We start from the raw sequence: 20,961 nt of genomic DNA on the forward strand, positions 1-20,961 counted from the left end.
CTATATATTTTTTTTATTTAACTAGGCATGTCAGTTAAGAACAAATTCTTATTTTCAATGACGGCCTGAACGACAGATTTGTACCTTGTCAGCTCAGGGGTTTGAACTTGCAACCTTCCGGTTACTAGTCCAACGCTCTAACCACTAGGCTACCCTGCCGCCCCATATGACCATATGAATGTTTGTAGTAATTTAAATGAAATGCATGTTAGTGCTTTTGGTATTTGTCAAGTACAATAAAAATGCATTTTGACCAAATATATTGTAATGACTGCAGCTTATTAGAAGACTTGGGAGGCGTGGCTTGTAGGGGCATTGCTTTGGTTTAGTGCTTTCTTTATGTTATTTTGTATTCTCTGATTAAAGTTTAAGTTTGTACACTGCGAGTTATGCAGTTTTAATGAAACTGATATATAAGTGTCTGTGATACTAGAGCCTACTAAAAAGTTTCATTGTTAAGACTCATTTGCTACAATATGATTTGGCAAAGGTTTTATATTTTAAAAATATATTTCTTACGAATAAATTTAAATGAATGTTGTTTAACCATTTGGGTTTTTCGTTGCAATCATAGTTTAGCCCTCGGGAGCATGTTATCTCCCGTTGGGAACGTGGGAACGTTTTAAGAAATCCAGCTGTAATCTTCAGGAACGCGTTAAATTCTGCCTTTATTTAACTAGGCAAGTCAGTTAAGAACAAATTCTTATTTACAATGACAGCCTACCGGGGAACAGTGGGTTAACTGCCTGTTCAGGGGCAGAACGACAGTTTAACCTATCAGATCGGGGATTCGATCCGGCAACCTTTCGGTGATCAATGGGGTGTATCTTTTTGTCTCCATTTTAAACACCTGTTTTTTTTACCTGAGAATTATTTCTTAGAAACGTAGAAAACGCACATGAAACTGGATTTGGAATGCGCATGTACACGTTCTGTCCATTCCAATTTCCCCTTCCGAACCAGAGAGTAAGAGGCAAAGGGAGGTTTTACTCAGCCCAAAATCTGTCCACGAAGAGAGGATTTTTTTGTATGGAGTTCAATGTTGAATTTGGACATACATTGCATTTCGGCAACTTTGAAAAAAAAACAACGTTATATCAGAGTTGTGCCTGTTGTCATAGAGATAAAGGACTCATGGATATAACCGATTTTAGCATGGACTTTGCCATTGAGGGCTTCCAGCATTTTGAAGTAGTCAACTGGGTGGGGATTTTTAGGTGCAATCAGCCAATGAAAAATTTAATTTAAAATTGACTATTTTAAAATGGAGATGTCCATGCTGTCACAGACGCCAAATAGCACAGATACAAAGATTTCTTTATAGCCTGTTCTTCGTGTGTATCTGCCCTCTCATTGGCTAGAATGGTCCTACCTGATCCCGCCTCACCCTGTACCTCTTCCATTTTTGAGGCCATGTATTTCCATTGTTAGATCGGTCACTCGACTATCTTGTCAATATAATATACAAGTAAGAGGCGTCACTACAGTCCCTGGTTCGATTCCAGGCTGTATCACATCTGGCCGTGATTGAGAGTCCCATAGGGCGGCGCACAATTGGCCTAGCGTCGTCCGGGTTTGGCTGGGGTAGGCCGTCATGGTAAATAAGAATTTGCTGACTTGCCAAAAAACAAAGGTAAAAAAAAATTACAAATCTTCTCTGCTAGCTCAGGCTCACGATTTGGGGATCAATGCAATATGTGACCACAAGGGAGAGCAGAATCTCCACTTTGTAAATTAGTACATGGTAAAAAGTAAAACAAGTTGTTTTTAAACCTGACTAACGATAACGGTCAGAACAAGACGTTATATATTTAAAACGACAATTGGCGCTGCATAATTACCGAGCTATGAATTAATTGCTTAATTTCATCATCATAATCCATCTTTAAAATCAATAAATGTAATCATGCTTTAAATTATACATTTTGTATGGATATTTTACATGTGACAAAGCTACGTATTTTCACTTAAATTCTAGGTAGCCTACTTGTTTTCTTGGCATGAAGAAACGTTAAAAGAGCAACAGATTGCTTTTGTGTGGCTTTTCAACAGGTTCTATTCAAGCCGATGTGTGGACAACATATTTCTGCTGTCTTCTTTTCGGGAAAAAGTAATCCTCTCCTTCTCCCTCAGACGCAAAACGCTTTCAAGACATTGGGTTTAGTGCATATTTGTGTAAGGATGTACGGATGAGAACGGTCGCCAACATGGACGTGGAATCACCGATAAGAGAATCATGTTTGAGGATCGCCGAAACCCATGAGTTGACTGGATCTTGTTGATGGCTCCACCCCCGCTACCTGTAAACCGCCCTCCCAGTTCCTTATCATCTTCCAAATAGATCTGACAGTCAGCCGCTATCATCTGTCCGCTACTGAAGCAAGAAGAGGACAAGAAAACCTATGGAAAGCGTTATTGAACAGCTTTAATGAACGGAAATAAGTCATCTGCGGTCATAAAGAGAGAAAGTAGTAATCAACACCTAACGAGAGCGCTAAATGGACCAGAAATAACGGACTTAGAAAGCGGCGGTTGGTTCTCAACAAGGTGGAGTTTTGTGAGTGAGGGCGAGGGTTACCATCGATTGCCTTTACGCGATTTGGTTACCTGATGGAGAAACCAAAACGACATGTGACTCGAAGATAATTGCTGCCTTTCCTGGAAATATTGAACTATGACACCAAAAGAAACAAAGAAGAACAGCAACGGGATTTTCAATATATAATTATATGAACGAGTTTTGAAGAAATATCTGATTTCGCATACAATTCGCATATAACTTATTGTGCGATCTGTGAATGACTTCTGTTAATGGAACGATCATATCCTGTCCTTTGAAGTGCAGTTTCTGCGTCACAGGTCGCTGAGAACACAACATTTACATTGAAGGACTGATGTAAACGGACAGGGTAGAGTACAGGAAGGAAGGTTGGTAGTTAGTTGAAGCAATATGGCTGAATTGTGGGGTATGGGGCACTGGCTGGAACTACCCATATCGTCTGGATACTAGTTATAGAACATGGAAACCTATCCCTGGGCATCAGTAGCCTCAGAATAATGCCTAAAGGTAAACATAGTTACTACCCGGACTCTCCCTCTATCCGCATATCCAAGATGGATGTGATCATCCCGTTCTCCCCAGATGTGCCCTGTGATAGCAATGGGCAGCGCATGTGGTGGGCTTTCCTTGCCTCCTCCATGGTCACGTTCTTTGGGGGTCTCTTCATCATTCTGCTCTGGAGAACTCTCAAGTACCTGTGGACCGTCTGCTGCCACTGTAACACCAAAAAGAAGGTTGGTCATATTCATATGTCCACACACAGCACATTTCCAATACCTTCATAACTTGTGACAGAAATTGACTAATGTCTATGTTGCTGTTTTAGTGTGGAACTTTGACTTCATACCATTTGGATGCATATAGAATTGGGTATTTTCTTTACTATAGGCCTGTGACAGTCTGTGCAATAATGTTTCCCCACCAAAAATCACTGAGCCACATTGTTACTTTTCCCCCAAATGAAAAAAATAAGTTATAACATTACAATATAGTTATAACACCTGCATAACATTGTAACAGTGAAACTTGTGTGAGTTGTAACATTTCAAGTGTATTTTATTAAGTGTGAATTAGAGTATATGCGTTTTAGATGTGCAGATCTTTTGTGTAGTGATTTGGCATAATATTACTGAGGCTCTTGAGCTCTGCCTGTATTCTTGACACCTGTTGTTTCAAGTGATAATTATTTGACCTGTCAGAAATCAGAAACTAATCATATCAAATAATTACAATACCGGAAGTATACTTTTTTTCATGTATACATTATTAAAATGTTTGTTGGGAATTTTAGTTTTATTTGTTTTGTTTTGAGGTAGGACACTTTTTTTTAACCACTCAGTGGTATATTTGGCCTAATGTTGAATGAACAAACACAGATGTATCACTTATGGGGGTCTCGTTTCTTCATTGTCTGAAATTACATGAGCAGGTTTAGAACCAAAGCAACTTGTTGAAGCCATTGTCATCTGTAGGCCTGTCATGTAGGCCTGTCATGTAGACCTGTCATAGCAATTGATGGATGAAAGGCAGCTGTGGTACTTCATACATGCAGTATGCATGTTCAGTTTATTTAATAGAAGTGTAACTCGATCAGACTGCGACAAATACACAAATTAAAAAAGGTGAGATTGGATCTGAAGAAATACTTTAGACACCTCTGGTTATAATGACACACTTTTCCATGAAGCAATGTTGTCCAGGAAAATATGTAGGCTCGCAAACACGCACGCACCGCACACACAGTTAGTTGACAAGATTCCAACAGTTAGTCAGGAATAGTTTTCCCCAGTCGCTACCCTGGACACACCCCCACCACTGACAGCTGCTGTTCTATTACACCAGTCAAGCATTGTTGTGTGTCAAAGAGACATTCTTTAAAAGCATCATCAGTTGCCAGAACCATACTGTGTGTGTCACTAGTGACCAAATCTCTATATCAATAGTTGATAAAGGTGTCAGCAACACTGACAAGTTGCTGTAAATTTACAGCAAAACTTTTACAGTTAGCTATTGTAAATCTACATTACAGTACAGTTGTCACGATCGTCGTATGAGTGAGACCAAGGCGCAGCGTGTTATGCGTACATTCTCATTTTAATGAGTGAAAGAAACGAAACGCTACACAAACTAGTGCTGACAGGCACATAGTCAAGATCCCACAACACAAAAGAGGAAATGGCTACCTAAATATGATCCCCAATCAGAGACAACGATAAACAGCTGTCTCTGATTGGGAACCATATCAGGCCAACATAGACATACAAAACCCCCTAGACATACAAAAACCCTAGACATACAAAAACTAGAGTACCCACCCTAGTCACACCCTGACCTAACCAAAATATATAGAAAAACAGAGATATCTAAGGTCAGGGCGTGACAACAGTACTGTAAAGAGCAATGCATTTTTGGGTTGAATGGCATTCCACTACACTTCACAGTAAAGTACTGTATTACCTGTTTTGCTGTATATTTACAGCAGCATACTGTGAGTTGTGGTGCATTGTGGGAGAATGTTGTGGGTGGCAAAATAATCTAGGGCACATTAACATAGTTTGAGGTATGCCTTGTAAGATGCTATATTTGTTGCATTAGTGAGAATACTGTACCACAGAATACAGTATCATACCATATTTTAAAATAGAAATTATATTTGGCCAGTAAATTTACTGGCTACTGTGCTGCCAGTAATTTACTGTAAATATTGCAGGATTTTATTTACAGTGAATGCATGCTCACCACTAGCAGTGCAAACCTTCATCTTACTACTGCAGTCTTGACATTCCCATGGCTGTGTATGGACTGTGTTTGCAGTCTTGACATTCCCATGGCTGTGTATGGACTGTGTTTGCAGTCTTGACATTCCCATGGCTGTGTATGGACTGTGTTTGCAGTCTTGACATTCCCATGGCTGTGTATGGACTGTGTTTGCAGTCTTGACATTCCCATGGCTGTGTATGGACTGTGTTTGCAGTCTTGACATTCCCATGGTTGTGTATGGACTGTGTTTGCAGTCTTGACATTCCCATGGTTGTGTATGGACTGTGTTTGCAGTCTTGACATTCCCATGGTTGTGTAGGTAATGGGTCTATTTCTCAGGAATAGTGGTGACAATTGTCTTTGTATAATGCTGCTGTAAGAAGGGCAGCAGGTACCCTAGCGGTTAAGAGCGTTGGGCCAGTAACTGAAAAGTTGCTGGTTTGAATCCCTGAGGCGACTAGGTGAAAAATGTCCCCTTGAGCAAGGCACTTAACCCTAATTGCTCCTGCAAGTCACTCTGGATAAGAGCTTCTTGTAAATGTAAGAACCGGTTCATCTCAATTTCTGATTCTATAGGCTTGCTGTGGATTATGTCATCTGGCCGATCATGAATAACGTTACATTACTTAATACTGTTTGTTGATGAACACACCTGGTATCGCTTTATTGTACAACTAATGAGGTGAGCAGTTAGTGGTCAGGTTACTTTAGCAGATTATTAGATCAAATTAAAGTGCAATCAATAGGGATACCTCCATGTAGTGCACTACTTTTGACCAAGGCCCAAAGAGATCTGGTCAAAAGTAGTGCACTATATAGGGCATATGGTGCCATTTGGGACAGAGCCTTATTCTCATCCTCCAAAACTCTAATGCGTAAAACTCTACAGTACAGGTAACAATGCATCATAGATGTGGCTAGACATTTAGTTCCGTGTTTAATCATCCAGTGTGGTAATCACCTCCCAACCTAATGCAGATCAGTGAGAGAGATGGCAAAGAGAGGGAAGGACTTGGACCTTCAGTGATCTCTCTCGCTCTCTCTGTTTCTCTCCAATCGTTGTATCAACCATGTATAATATAGAGGATTCAATCACTCTAATGAGCATGGATCTGTTTGACAACAAAGATTTGAGTTGGTCAAGAAAATAATAATCTTCTTTTGATGAATTATAGTGCTGAGATGACCACTGCTGTATGAGCCAACGCTAAGAGAACTAGACCAGTGAGAAGAGTAGTGTGTGAGGTGTGAACCAGTATGAAACGAGACCAGTATGAGATTACTGTAGTACTCTCACTCATGTATGCATATACAGCTGGTGAGTAAAATACCCATCTAAAAGTCATTATCCTCACTAAGCTGTTTCGCATCTCCTGCCTGGACGGTTAATATGAAAATCATGATTATTTCTACTGTGAGGGAAATAATGCTTTGGCATTACTAAGGGAAATTGGTTCTTTGACTATCAACCTGTTGCACTATAGTCTGTTACCATACTGTATGTGCTGCTTGCAGCCCACTTCAAAATACATGTTTGGCATGACAATAAAGACTGAGTGTTTTAACTAGTTTACAGATATGAAGCAAACAGACAATCATATCTCTCAAAAATATCAAATTACCAGTTTATGCCACAAAACCAACTTTATAAGAGGCTCTAAAAATATGTTCTATTTGACAAAAAAAATGAAAGACGTAGAATAAGGCGTTGTTGGCAGAATAAATGGATGCAGTTCAATGCCTGATTAATATAGCATATTCACCATTACATTTCTTGGTAGTCCAACAAATATTGCTATCGGGTTGTAAATTACAGCTGACCTGGTATATTGTTTGCTGCAATCAGTCCTTTGGAGAGAGAGAAAGAATAGAGAGAGAGAGAGAGAGAGGGGGAGGGGGAGGGAGAGAAAGGGGGAGAAGGGAGAGGGGAGAGAAAGCTGCTGGGGGGGGGGGGGTGTCATGTCATTGGTTACAACTAGTGATTTAAGGTTTGATACCGGAGCTCCCAGGCATGCGTCGAAATCGCTGAACAGTTTATCGCTTTATCAGAAGTATGTGATCAAGCTTTGTTTGTTGAACAGCCACTTGATTGGGTTGGTAGAAGACAAAAATGCTATCCTGTGCAGGCGCTATGGAGTGCCTGCACGTTGTCTATAATAATTTGGCTGCTCTAAATGATTTTGATCAGCTGGTGCCAATAGTGTACACTGTGTGACTCAAAGCCTGGAGTAACAAACTTTTTGACATAATTGGCTGGAAATGTTCAATGCTTCAGGAAGGTTTGTTTCCCCATCACTAGTTAGAGCTAGAGATGCAGGTGTCATCTGGTTAGTTAGCAAGAAATGGGAATCCGTTTTCTAGCTAGCTATGCGGAACTTGAATGACTTATCCGCAGTTAGCATATCACTTAGTTGTCAATCAAATGTATTTGGCATCAATCAAATGGGAGGGCAGGCATGTTCGCATTCAGTTGTCAAAACGTGGGTTGGGAAAACAATGCATTGGCAGGCAAGCTGCAGAAGGGCAAGCAGTCTACTATTCCTATTGTTTATCATCGCAATTTTTTGGGGGGGGGTGGTTTATCTACTGTTCTCTCGATAGATTTGAGCTCATCTTGCTCTGGCTAACATTAGTTGTTGATCTTATTGTTGTTGTTGATGACGTTGTTGATGTTGTTGTTGTTGTTGATGTGCATAGGCAACCGAGGGAGCGAGACCCTACCTGTTCATGGTTGTTTGAACAATAGAACTGTAAAGTTCCCAAATTTAAGGCACTCCTGTGGTATTTACATATTTGCAGAAATCCACTATTTTGTGGCTTTTGGCAAATGCTTTCTAACGATCTAAAGTCACACTGGTGCTACTGACTGTAAACACACAGTCAAGTTCAAAGGGAAGGATGACAGACCCATGTGGCAAATGGCTTATTTAGCTCTGATTGGCTATGGCACCCCTGTCTGTGTAGAGTCTATCCTGAGGTGTGTTCAGTTCACTTGAATGTTTGCTATGTTACAGAACAGTTTGTACTGAATGACACATTTCCCCAAAACATTCTTGAACATTTTTGAACAGACTTTGAGGTACGTTTGCTCCTGTTTGTTGGGTGTGGCGAGGTGTACCATGGAAGCAATGAGTGACATATTTAAAGGGCAGTGGTTGTGCTGACAGCTCTCCCCAACCTCTCCCCTCTTTTCAACTGGTCGTTCAGTACAGCACCGTTTCCGTTCAATTGAACGTTCCGGAACGTAAAAACGTATTGAACACAGCCCTGGACAAGACTTGACACATTTTTATTAGGTTTTATTTACTGTAGTGTCTATTAATTGTCCAAACACATGGCCGCTTTCCCACTCTATATTGCTATAGAATTTTCACAAATGCCTTACTTTCATTCCCAAACATTCTATCAATGTTTGAAAATGTGAAAATGTCTTTATCTAAGTGCTCGCTTCTCATACATAAAAAAGGCCTCATTCTTTCAGCGAGTGTATATGAACTGATTTTATTTCACGTTGCTAAAACGCTGTCAGTTCCACTTTAAAGCACCATGAGAGACTGGAACACTAGGTAATGATGAGTAAGCCAGCGTTTTTTTTTACCAGATCGAACCAATGGTACGAACATTAATCACTCTTCCTCTCGTGTGTCATCCAGCTCTCCCTTCCTTCTGCCCTCTCCTCTTTTGCATGTCACTCACTCCTGTCTTCCTCTATTTTCTCTCCCCCAAGAATCACACACCCACACACACAGATATAATGTCAATCAGTCGACAGGCAACTGGCACATATGTATGCATACAATGTGAGTCCGTTTTTTTGGTTGCTAAGCAACAAGCAAAGTAATTCATTTTAAGTGAAAATCCTTCCCCTTATGCAATTGTCTAGGCTCAGGATCTAACAGAGCTGGTTAGTGTAGGAACAGGAACACCGTTTCCCACCCACCCCCACCCAATCTGTGCATGTGATTAGCATCACAAACAAAGCACCTAGAATAGAGCAGGTGCTTTTAGTGTTTCATAGATGGAGGCTGATAATCTGTTCCGTTTCTCCTTGTTGTTTTTAAGTTGGCCTCTCTCTGCTTATGAGGGAGATATCTCCCCCCCCACTCACCCACTGCAGTGTCCTGAAAGGGGAAGCTCCAGGCTGCTCTTTGAGCTCTAGAATGCATCCCAAATGGCACCCTATTCCCTTTATAGAGCAGTACTTTTGACCAGGGCTGGTCAGAAGTAGTGCACTATATCGGGAATATGGTGCTATTTGGGACAACCCCAGATTGACTGTATTCTCTGTCCTCATTACCTCCCTTTTAACATGTCTGAGACAACTGGATAGGTCAAAACAATCTCACATTGATTTCACTTAGGCCTATACAGTCCAATCAGATCTGTGAAGGAGGGTAGAGGGGAGGGAACATCTATCCTGGAATGGAACACAGCCAGATCTCTTCTCCTCTTTCGAAGAAAGTGGTGTTCACGGTGAACACCACAGTGGATGCGTCCCAAATGACACCCTATTTCAGAAATAGTGCACTACTTTTGACCATGGTTCTGGTCAAACGTAGTACACTATATAGGAATAGGGTGCCATTTTGGATGCAAACTATACCTGGCAATGGGAACCTGCTGCTACTGGTAAGCAGGATTTGGTAGTCAACTTTCAAAATGTAATCTGTTACTTTTGGTGATGCTGATTTTTTATTTTTTTTTACTTGTTTTTAATTTCACCTTTATTTAACCAGGTAGGCTAGTTGAGAACAAGTTCTCATTTACAACTGCGACCTGGACAAGATAAAGCAAACCAGTGCGACACAAACAACAACAGTGTTACACATGGAATAAACAAGCGTACAGTCAATAACACAATAGAAAAAAGATGTGCAGATGATGTGCAAGTAGATATACGGGTGTGCAAAAGAGCAGAAAAGTAAATAAAAACAATATGGGGATGAGGTAGGTGGATTAGTTGGGCTATTTACAGATGGGCTATGTACAGCTGTAGTGATCGGTTAGCTGCTCAGATAGCTGATGTTTAAAGTTAGTGAGGGAAATATAAGTCTCCAGCTTCAGCGATTTTTGCAATTCGTTCCAGTCATTGGCAGCAGAGAACTGGAAGGAAAGGCGGCCAAAGAGGTGTTGGCTTTGGGGATGAGATACACCTGCTGGAGCCCGTGCTACTGGTGGGTGTTGTTATCGTGACCAGTGAGCTGAGATAAGGCAGAGCTTTACCTAGCAAAGATTTGTAGTGTAGTGTAACTGTATGTGGACACCCGCTGGGCGAACATTTCATTCCAAAATCATGGGCATTAATATTGAGTTGGACTTTGCTGTCATAACAGCAACCACTCTTCTGGGAAGGCATTTCACTAGATGTTGGAACATTGATGTGGGGACTTGCTTCCATTCAGCCACAAGAGCATTAGTGAGGTCAGGCACTGATGTTGGGCGATTAGACCTGGCCCAATTCATCCCAAAGGTGTTCGATGGGGTTGAGGTCAGGGCTCTTTGCAGGCCAGTCAAGTTCTTCCAAACAGATCGACAAACCATTTCATTATGGACCTCGCTTTGTGCATGGGGGCATTGTCATGCTGAAACAGCAAAAGGCCTTCCCCAAACTGTTGCCACAAAGTTGGAAGCACAGAATCATCTAGAATGTCATTGTATGTTAAGATTTCCCTTCACTGGAACTAAGAGGCCTGAACCATGAAAAATTATTCCTCCTCCACCAACTTTACAGTTGGCATTATGCATTCGGGCAGGTAGAGTTCTCCTGGCATCTGCCTAACCCAGATTTGTCTGTCGGACTGCCAGATGGTGAAGTGTGATTCATCACTCCAGAGAACGTGTTTCCACTGCTCCAATGGCGGTGAGCTTTACACCACTCCAGCCGACGCTTGGCATTGCACATGGTGTTCTTAGGCTTGTGTACCGCTGCTCGGCCATGGAAACCCATTTCATAAAGCTCCAGATTAAAAGTTATTGTGCTGACATTGGTTCCAGAGGCAGTTTGGAACTCAGTAGTGAGTATTGTTTTTATGTGCTACGTGCTTCAGTACTCTTGGGCCCTGTTCTGTGAGCTTTTGTGTGGCCTACCACTTTGTGGCTGAGCCTTTGTTGCTCCTAGACATTTCTACTTCGCAATAACAGCACTTACAGTTGACCGTGGCTCTTAGCACAGTAGAAATTTGACAAACTGACTTGTTGGAAAGGTGGCATCCTATGACGGTGCCACGTTGAAAGTCACTGAGCTCTTCAGTAAAGTCATTCTACTGTCAATGTTTATCTATGAAGATTGCATGGCTGTGTGCTCGATTTTATACAACTGTCAGCAACGGGTGTGGCTGAAATAGCCGAATGAAGGTTTGTCCACATACTCTTGTATATATAGTGCAGCTGTCCAAAATCTTAATCAGTAATGTAACTTTTGGATTACCCAAACTCAGTTACGTAACCTTATTACTTTTCCCATTAGAGGAATTAGAACAAAGATGTATATTACCAATTGATCAACATATATTTCAGAATAAATCAATGTTAGAGTTTACATAGCTGTCCATAAATGGATGTTGCATTTTACTTCATGGGTTGATTATGTGTGCTTCGTATATTCCAGAGGAAAAGGACCCATCGTTTTGACAGTTTATACTGTGAGTCCCAAATGGCACTTTATTCCCTTTGTAGTGCAGTAATAGGATGCCATTTTGGACGCAACCTTAGACTGATGGTGGTCTGGGTTATGTGCAGACATGGCTCCATCCATGCCCTCATTAATCAATGTGCATCACTGCTGGGTGTCTCAGTCTGTCTAGTGCAGCGGTTCACAACCTTTTCCATTCTGGGGACCACCAAATCACCAGGTGTCAGTGTGAGGGTTAACAGACAGTAGTCAGGTTTTTTTTCTCACCTTTATTTTTCCAGGTAGGCCAGTTGAGAACAAGTTCTCATTTACAACTGCGACCTGGCCAAAAACAATAACAGTGTTACACATGGGATAAACAAACGTACAGTCAATAACACAATAGAAAAATCTATATACAATGTGTGCAAATGTTGTAAGATTAGCGAGATAAGGCAAAAAAATTGGCCATAAAAGTGAAATAATTACAATTTAGCATTAACACTGGAGTGATAGATGTGCAGATGATGATGTGCAAGTAAAGATACTGGGATGCAAAAGAGAGAAAAAAAATAACATGGGGATGAGGTAGTTGGGTGGGCTATTTACAGATGGCCTGTGTACATGTGCAGTGATCAGTAAGCTGCTCTGACAGCTTATGCTTAAAGTTAGAGAGGGAGATATAAGACTCCAGCTTCAGTGATTTTTGCAATTCGTTCCAGTCATTGGCAGTAGAGAACTGGAAGGAAAGGCGGCCAAAGTGTTGGCTTTGGGGATGACAGGTGAAATATACCTGCTGAAGCATGTGCTACGGTTGGGTGTTGCTATGGTTACCAGTGAGCTGAGATAAGGCAGGACTTTACCTAGCAAAGACTTATAGATGACCTGGAGCCAGTGGGTTTGGCGACGAATATATAGCGAGGGCCAGCCAATGAGAGCATACATGTCAGCGTGGTGGGTAGTATATGGGGCTTTGGTGACAAAACAGATGGCACTGTGATAGCCTACAACACTCTACTCAGCAAATTGGATGTAGTCTATCTTGAAAATTACATTGCTAAAGTGAAGGATCGACAGGATAGTCAATTTTACGAGGGTATGTTTGGCAGCATGAGTGAAGGAAGCTTTGTTGCGAAATAGGAAGCCGATTCTAGATTTAATTTTGGATTGGAGATGCTTAATATGAGTCTGGAAGGAGAGTTTACAGTCTAACCAGACACCTTGTTATTTGTAGTTGTCCACATATCTAAGTCAGAACCGTCCAGAGTAGTGATGCTAGACAGGCGGGCAGGTGCAGGCAGTGATCGGTTGAAGTGCATGCATTTTGTTTTACTTTCATTTAAGAGCAGTTGGAGGCCACGGAAGGAGTGTTGTATGGCATTGAAGTTCGTCTGGAGGTTTGCTAACACAGTGTCCGAAGAAGGGCCAGAAGTATACAGAATGGTGTCGTCTGCGTAGAGCTGGATCAGAGAATCACCAGCAGCAAGAGAGACATCATTGATATATACAGAGAAAAGAGTCTGCCTGAGAATTAACCCTGTGGCACCCCCATAGAGACTGCCAGAGGTCCGGACAACAGGCCCTCCGATTTAACACACTGAACTCTGTCTGAGAAGCAGTTGGTGAACCAGGCGAGGCAGCCATTTGAGAAACCAAGGCTGTTGAGTTTGCCGATAAGAATGCGGTGATTGACCGAGTCGAAACCTTGGCCAGGTTGATGAAGACGGCTGGACAGTATTGTCTTTTATTGATGGAGGTTATGATATAATTTAGGACCTTGAGCATAGCTGAGGTGCACGTATGACCAGCTTGCATAGCGGAGAAGGTACGGTGTGATTCAAAATGACCGGTGATCTGTTTGTTACCTTGGCTTTCGAAGACCTTGGAAAGGCAGGGTTGGCTAGATATAGGTCTGTAACAGTTTGGGTCTAGAGTGTCTCCCCCTTTGAGGAGGGAGATGACCGCGGCAGCTTACCAATCTTTGGGGATCTCAGACGATACGAAAGAAAGGATGAACAGGCTAGTAATAGAGGTTGCAACAATTGCGGCGGATCATTTTAGAAAGAGAGGGTCCAGATTGTCTTGGCCAACTGATTTGTAGGGATTCAGATTTTGCAGCTCTTTCAGAACATCAGCTATCTGGATTTGGGTGAAGGAGCAATGGGGAGGCTTGGGCAAGTTTCTGTGGGGGGTGCAGAGCTGTTGACCGGGGTAGTGGTAGCCAGGTGGAAAGCATGGTCAGCCGTAGAAAAATGCTTATTGAAATTCTCGATTATCATAGATTTATCGGTGGTGACAGTGATTCCTAACCTCAGTGCAGTGGGCAGCTGGGAGGAGGTGCTCTTACTCTTCATGGACTTTACAGTGTCCCAGAACATTTTGGAGTTTCTGCTACAGGATGCACATTTCGGTTTGAAAAAGCTAGCCTTAGCTTTCCTAACTGACTGAGTATATTGGTTCCTAACTTCCCTGAAAAGTTGCATATCGATGCAAATGCAGTACGCCACACAATGTTTTGTGCTGGTCAAGAGCAGTCAGGTCTGGAGTGATCCAAGGGCTGTATCGGTGCTTTGTTCATTATTATCAATGGCTACATTATTATCAATGGGGCATGCTTATTTAAGATGGTGAGGTTAAGCACTTATAGAATAAACAGATATCCTCTACTGATGGGATGAGATCAATATCCTTCCAGGATACCTGGGCCAGGTTGATTAGAAAGGCCTGCTGGCTGAAGTGTTTTAGGGAGCGTTTGACAGTGATGAGGGGTGGTTGTTTGATCGCTGACCCATTACGGACGCAGGCGATGAGGCAGTGATCACTGAGATCCTGGTTGAAGACAGCAGAGGTGTATTTAGAGGGCAGGTTGGTCAGGATGATATCTAGGAGGGTTCCTGTGTTTACGGATTTAGGGTCGTACCTGTTAGGTTCCAGGATAATTTGTGTGAGATTGTGAGGGCATCTAGCTTAGATTGTAGGACGGCCGGGGTGTTAAGCATATCCCAGTTTAGGTCACCTATCAGTACAAACTCTGAAGATAAATGGGGGGCAATTAATTCACATATGGTGTCCAGGGCACAGCTAAGGGGGGGTCTATAACAAGCATCAACAGTGAGAGACTTATTTCTGCAAAGGTGGCTTTTCAAAAGTAGAAGCTCATTGTTTGGGCACAGACCTGGATAGCATGACAGAACTCTGCAGGCTGTCTCTGCAGTAGATTGCAACTCCACCCCCTTCGGCAGTTCTTTGACGTAAAATGCTGTAGTTGGGGATGGACATTTCTGTTGGCCTTCCTAAGCCAGGACTCAGACACAGCTAGGACATCAGGGTTGACGGAGTGTGCTAAAGCAATACAATAATAATAAAATAAAAACTTAGGGAGGCTTCTGATGTTAATATGCATGAAACCAAGGCTTTTACGGTTACAGAAGTCAACAAATGAGAGCGCCTGGGGAATAGGAGTTGAATTGGGGGCTACAGGGCCTGGGTTAACCTCTACATCAGAGGAGCAGTAGGATAAGGGTACAGCCGACAGCTATAAGAACTGGTCGTCTAGTGCGTTGGGGCCAGAGAATAAAAGGAGCAGATTTATGGGCGTGGTAGAATAGATTCAAGGCATAATGTACAGACAAGTGTATGGTAGAATGTGAGTGCAGTGGAGGTAAACCAATGCTTTGGGTGACAATGAGAGCGGTTGTCTCTGGAGGCACCAGTTAACCTTGGTGAGGTCTTTGCATGTGTGTGGGGTGGGACTAAAGAGCTATCTAAGGCATTTTGAGCGGGACTAAGGGCTCTACAGTGAAATAAAACAAAAACTAGCCAAAACAGCAGTAGACATTAGAGAGTGGCATAAAGCAATCACAGGTGTTGATCAGGAGAGCTAAGACAACAACGGGTAAATGGCGATGGAATGGGCAGAGCGGGTCAGTTAGGTACATACAGGACCTGAGTTTGAGGCTGGGGCCGGCATGTAAACAAAATGAGGTACCAAGTTATTGAAACAGTCCAGGGGCATCAGCTGTGTAGCCGAGTGATCATAGGGTCAAAAGAGCATCAATAGGTGAGTCAGGGTGCTGTTCGGTATTCACTACTACGCTTGGCGAGCAGGGGACACCTGAGCACATACTTTAGCTCAGGAAGTCAGCTGACCACACTGTTAATCCTCTGTCATTCTCTGAGAGAATATTCATACTCTGTTATGGATAATGTTTGAAGATGGTCATACCATGGATCATTTATTATTTGATTTAGAATTTTTTGGACCCCTGTAGGTATATAAAATAACAAATTTGGGCTTTACTACGATAGTACATAGAAACACATTGAATTACACATTCATAAATCGGCTAAAAATAAATAATGAATAAGGTTTTGACGTGTCTGTCCTATATCTAGGAGGTAATAAGAAATCTCAGGAAATGTTAGTTTTTTGGACACATTTATATTTAATCCCCTTTTTACTACAAAACTTCCTCCATACTTCCATTTGCTTGTATGGGTTACCTTCAGATGAGTACCGTTTCACATGTGGGGGTCGTAGTTCAAAACGGAGAACACTATTGTGTTCGTGACAGTCTCATTTTTCCATAGAGTGGCTAAACTGTTCAAACACTACAGACATTTTCATGAGATGGCCGATTTTCGGATGTCTCATGGTTTGACAAACACCGTTGGAGCTCGGCCACCTTCCACCGCAGGTGCGAAAGGCTGACATAGGAGGATGCAGTGGATTGAGACGCAGCCCAATCAAAAAACATACCTGTAGCTTAAACTAATGGATTTTGATGAGGATTTCTTTATTATGTTACATACACTACCGTTGAAAAGTTTGGTGTCACTTAGAAATGTCCTTGTTTTTGAAAGAAACACATTTTTGCGTCCATTAACATAACATCAAATTGATCAAAAGTACAGTGTAGACATTGTTAATGTTGTAAATGACTATTGTAGTTGGAAACAGATTTTTTTAATGGAATATCTACATAGGCGTACAGAGGCCCATTATCAGCAACCATCACACCTGTATTCCAATGGCACGTTGTGTTAGCTAATCCAAGTTTATAATTTTAAAAGGCTAATTAATCATTAGAAAACCCTTTTGCAATTATGTTAGCACAGCTAACATAATTGCTGGCCAAGAAGGCTAGCATCCCAGAGTCGCCTCTTCACTGTTGACATTGAGACTGGTTTTTTGTGGGTACTATTTAATGAAGTTGCCAGTTGAGGACTTGTAAGACATCTGTTTCTCAAACTAGGCACTCTAATGTACTTGTCCTTTTGCTCAGTTGTGCACCAGGGCCTCCCACTCTTTCTATTCTGGTTAGAGCCAATTTGCACTGTTCTGTGAAGGGAGTAGTACACAGCGTTGTACGAGATCGTCAGTTAATTGGCAATTTCTCACATGGAATAGACTTCATTTCTCAGAACAAGAATAGACTGATGAGTTTCAGAAGAAAGTTAATTGTTTCTGGCCATTTTGAGCCTGTAATCAAACCAACAAATGCTAATGCTCCAGATATTCAACTAGTCTAAAGAAGGACAGTTTTATTGCTTCTTTAATCAGATCAACAGTTTTCAGCTGTGCTAACATAATTGCAAAAAGCTAGGTTTTGGGCTTCTTTAAAATGTGCTCTGTAAATGCTTTTCCTGATCGGATTTTCACACACACACACACACACACACACACACACACACACACACAGAGAGAGATTGTGTATGACAGTTATATTCTTACATGGAAAAAGGTTATTCTTGTTATCTGTGTGAATTATGTCTTTTACTCACTGTTATATTACTCTTCTCTAACTTCTTAACTTGCACATTCAGGACATTCCCTTTCATCCCATTCTTGCTTAGAATATCCTGTATCTTATAAGAGTTATGCCTACACAGTCTCTGATTGAAAATTATTAGGCGCAAAACAAAAATGGGATGAATGGAGATATTCTGGTAATGTCCAAGTTTAGCAGTTACAGAAGTGTAATTTTATATGAGTAAGCACTAAGCAATCTGTTTGAGTCTTTTGTTAATCAACTGACAAAATATTGGCATTTATTGGACTATAGCCCAAACAGTGGTAATAACAGGTACTTTAATACCACTTTTGAATTTTTTGAGATGCCTCCATATCTTTTAGTTTTCACCATAGAGAACAGATTAATTTATAATTGAGATCTTGTGACATATGTATTAATATGTTTTTGAATAATGCAAAGACTTCTGCAGAAATTGTATCAAGGGCCTCATGTTCTATTCCTGTTCAATGTCTTCTTCCTTTAAGAACTGATGTTGAAGGATCCAGAGATTATAGTGCTGATCAATCATGTCTAATATCCGACATGGTAGAGCCTAGATTTATTTTGGATGAAAGTGTAACCTAAATTTAGAAGTGACTGCATAATGTATCAAATAGTCAGAAAGCAGATCATTTACAAAGCTAATGATATTGCAATGATTAATGATGTATAGTGTTACAAGAATATATAAAAATGGATGTTACTACTTAACAAAGTAATTTTTCTAAACAATTTGTTTATACCCTGGCTTTCATCTATGCAAAATGTACATAAAACTGCAAACACTACAGAACAACTCACAAACAGGAGTGAAATAGGCTTACCTGAGAGCATACAATTGTCCATACACGACCAGCCCTTTCAACTTAGAACAGATAGAGGGCTTCATGGATCCACCCAAACTCAAATACCCAAGATCTGGGTCCAAATTTCAAACTTTTCCCCCGAGTCCGGGTCGGTCCTGTTTGATTGTCACCGGGTCTCGGTTCTTTGTAACTACACCTGATAGACCAGATTGGACCCAACCACGGCTCTGCATAGCCTATACCATATTTACTTTACTCTATTACATTTCCTTATAGAAGGGATATCCAACATAGTGGCTTGTGAAAGTATTCACCCCCTTGGCATTTTTCAAATTTTTTTGCCGTCATGGCAGTCTTCGTCTGAAGAGGAGTAAGGATCGGACCAAGATGCGGCATGGTAAGTGTTCGTCATTTTATTATAAAACATAAACTGAACACTAAGAAATACAAAACAATAAATGTGAACATGACCGAAAACCGAACCAGTACCGTGTGGTGACAAACACGGAAACAAACACCCACAAACCAACAGTGAAACCCAGGCTACCTAAGTATGATTCTCAATCAGAGACAACTAACGACACCTGCCTCTGATTGAGAACCATACTAGGCCGAAACAGACACCCAACCTAGAAACACAAAACATAGAATACCCACCCAACTCACGTCCTGACCAATTAAAACAAAGAAATAACACAAGAACTAGGGTCAGAACGTGACAGTTGCCTTACAACCTGGAATTAAAATAGATTTTTGTGGGGTTTGTATCATTTGATTTACACAACATGCCTACCACTTTGAAGATGCTTTTTCTTGTGAAACAAATACGAACTAAGACAAAATACAGAAAACTTGAGAGTGCATAACTTTTCACCCCCCAAAAACAATACTTTGTAGAGTCTCCTTTTACAGCAATTACAGCTACAAGTCTCTTGGGGTATGTCTCTATAAGCTTGGCACATCACTGGGATTTTTGCCCATTCTTCAAGGCAAATCTGCTCCAGCTCCTTCAAGTTGGATGGGTTCCACTGGCGTACAGCAATATTTAAGTCATACCACAGATTCTCAATTGGAATGAGGTCTGGGCTTTTACTTAGCCATTCCAAGACAATTAGATGATTCCCCTTAAACGACGGGAGTGTTGCTTTAGCAGTATGCTTAGGGCTGTTGTCCTGCTGGAAGGTGAACCTCCGTCCCAGTCTCAAATCTCCAGTAGACTGAAACAGGTTTCCCTCAAGAATTTCCCTGTATTTAGCGCCATCCATCATTCCTTCAATTCTGACCAGTTTCCCAGTACCTGCCGATGAAAAACATCCCCACAGCATGATGCTGCCACCACCATGTTTCACTGTGGGGATAGTATTCTCGGGGTGATGCCAAAATGTTGGTCTCATCTGACCAGAATACCTTCTTCCATATGTTTGGGGAGTCTCCCACATGCCTTTTGGCGAACACCAAACATGTTTGTTTATTTTTTTCTTTAAGCAATGGCTTTTTTCTGGCCACTCTTCCGTAAAGCCCAGCTCTGTGGGGTGTACTGCTTAAAGCCCTGACCTCAATCCTATAGAAAATTTGTGGGCAGAACTGAAAAAGCGTGTGCGAGCAAGGAGGCCTACAAACCTGACTCAGTTACACCAGCTCTGTTCGGAGGAATGGGCCAAAATTCACCCAACTTATTGTGGGAAGCTTGTGGAAGATTACTCGAAACGTTTTACCAAAGTTAAACCATTTGAAGGCAATGCTACCAAATACTAATTGAGTGTATGTAAACTTCTGACCCACTGGGAATGTGATGAAAGAAATAAAAGCTGAAATAAATCCTTCTCTCTACTATTATTCTGTCATTTCACATTCTTAAATAAAGTGGTGATCCTAACTGACCTAAGACAGGGACTTTTTACTAGGATTAAATGTCAGGAATTGTGAAAAACTGAGTTTAAATGTATTTGGATAAGGTGTATGTAAACTTCCGACTTCAACTGTATGTGTTCGGTCTAGGTCTAGTTATCGTCAGGTCCATTTGGGCTCGGGTCTGATTGTTCGGGTCCGGGTCCACCTTTTCAATAAAATTACTGGGTCTGTTCGGGTCTGATTGTCCTTCGGGTCCATTTAGGTTCAGGTGCAACTTTTTGGACCAGAGAAGACCTCGAAACAGGAAATGGTCCCATTGGAAATACCAATAACAGGTGGAACCATTCATATCCTCACATGAAACAAAAAAAGACACCTCAAAACAAGAACTTTTAATTTACATCAACAAATATGATGGTAACTGGTAATAATATTTAACATTTTAAATAGCATGAAAGCATGAAATAGCACAGACATTTCAAAATAGAATGAAAAAGGATACTGCACACTGCTCTTGATAGTATCACTGATCTTTAATGAGCTTACGTATCGGCCTCTGCCTGTTACCAGGCACTCTGT

At 41.4% G+C, this 20,961-nt stretch overlaps 1 protein-coding gene across 5 annotated transcripts in view; it reads left to right on the forward strand.

Annotated features, from left to right (window-relative positions):
* The first annotated feature begins 2,094 nt into the window (after positions 1-2,094).
* Positions 2,095-20,961, forward strand: part of LOC109899946 (calcium-activated potassium channel subunit alpha-1) — a 203,328-nt gene continuing 184,461 nt past the window's right edge. For 4 of the 5 annotated variants that reach the window (XM_020495617.2, XM_031835378.1, XM_031835375.1 and 1 more), the window contains exon 1: positions 2,096-3,294. In XM_020495617.2, the coding sequence (XP_020351206.1) occupies positions 3,058-3,294 (237 nt within the window). In that variant the 5' untranslated portion in view covers positions 2,096-3,057. Of the gene's footprint in view, positions 3,295-20,961 lie in introns of all 5 variants that reach the window. The other variant, XM_031835376.1, reaches the window with a different exon arrangement.

The sequence above is a fragment of the Oncorhynchus kisutch genome, linkage group LG11 (assembly GCF_002021735.2).
Source record: "Oncorhynchus kisutch isolate 150728-3 linkage group LG11, Okis_V2, whole genome shotgun sequence".
NCBI classification, from domain to species: domain Eukaryota; kingdom Metazoa; phylum Chordata; class Actinopteri; order Salmoniformes; family Salmonidae; genus Oncorhynchus; species Oncorhynchus kisutch.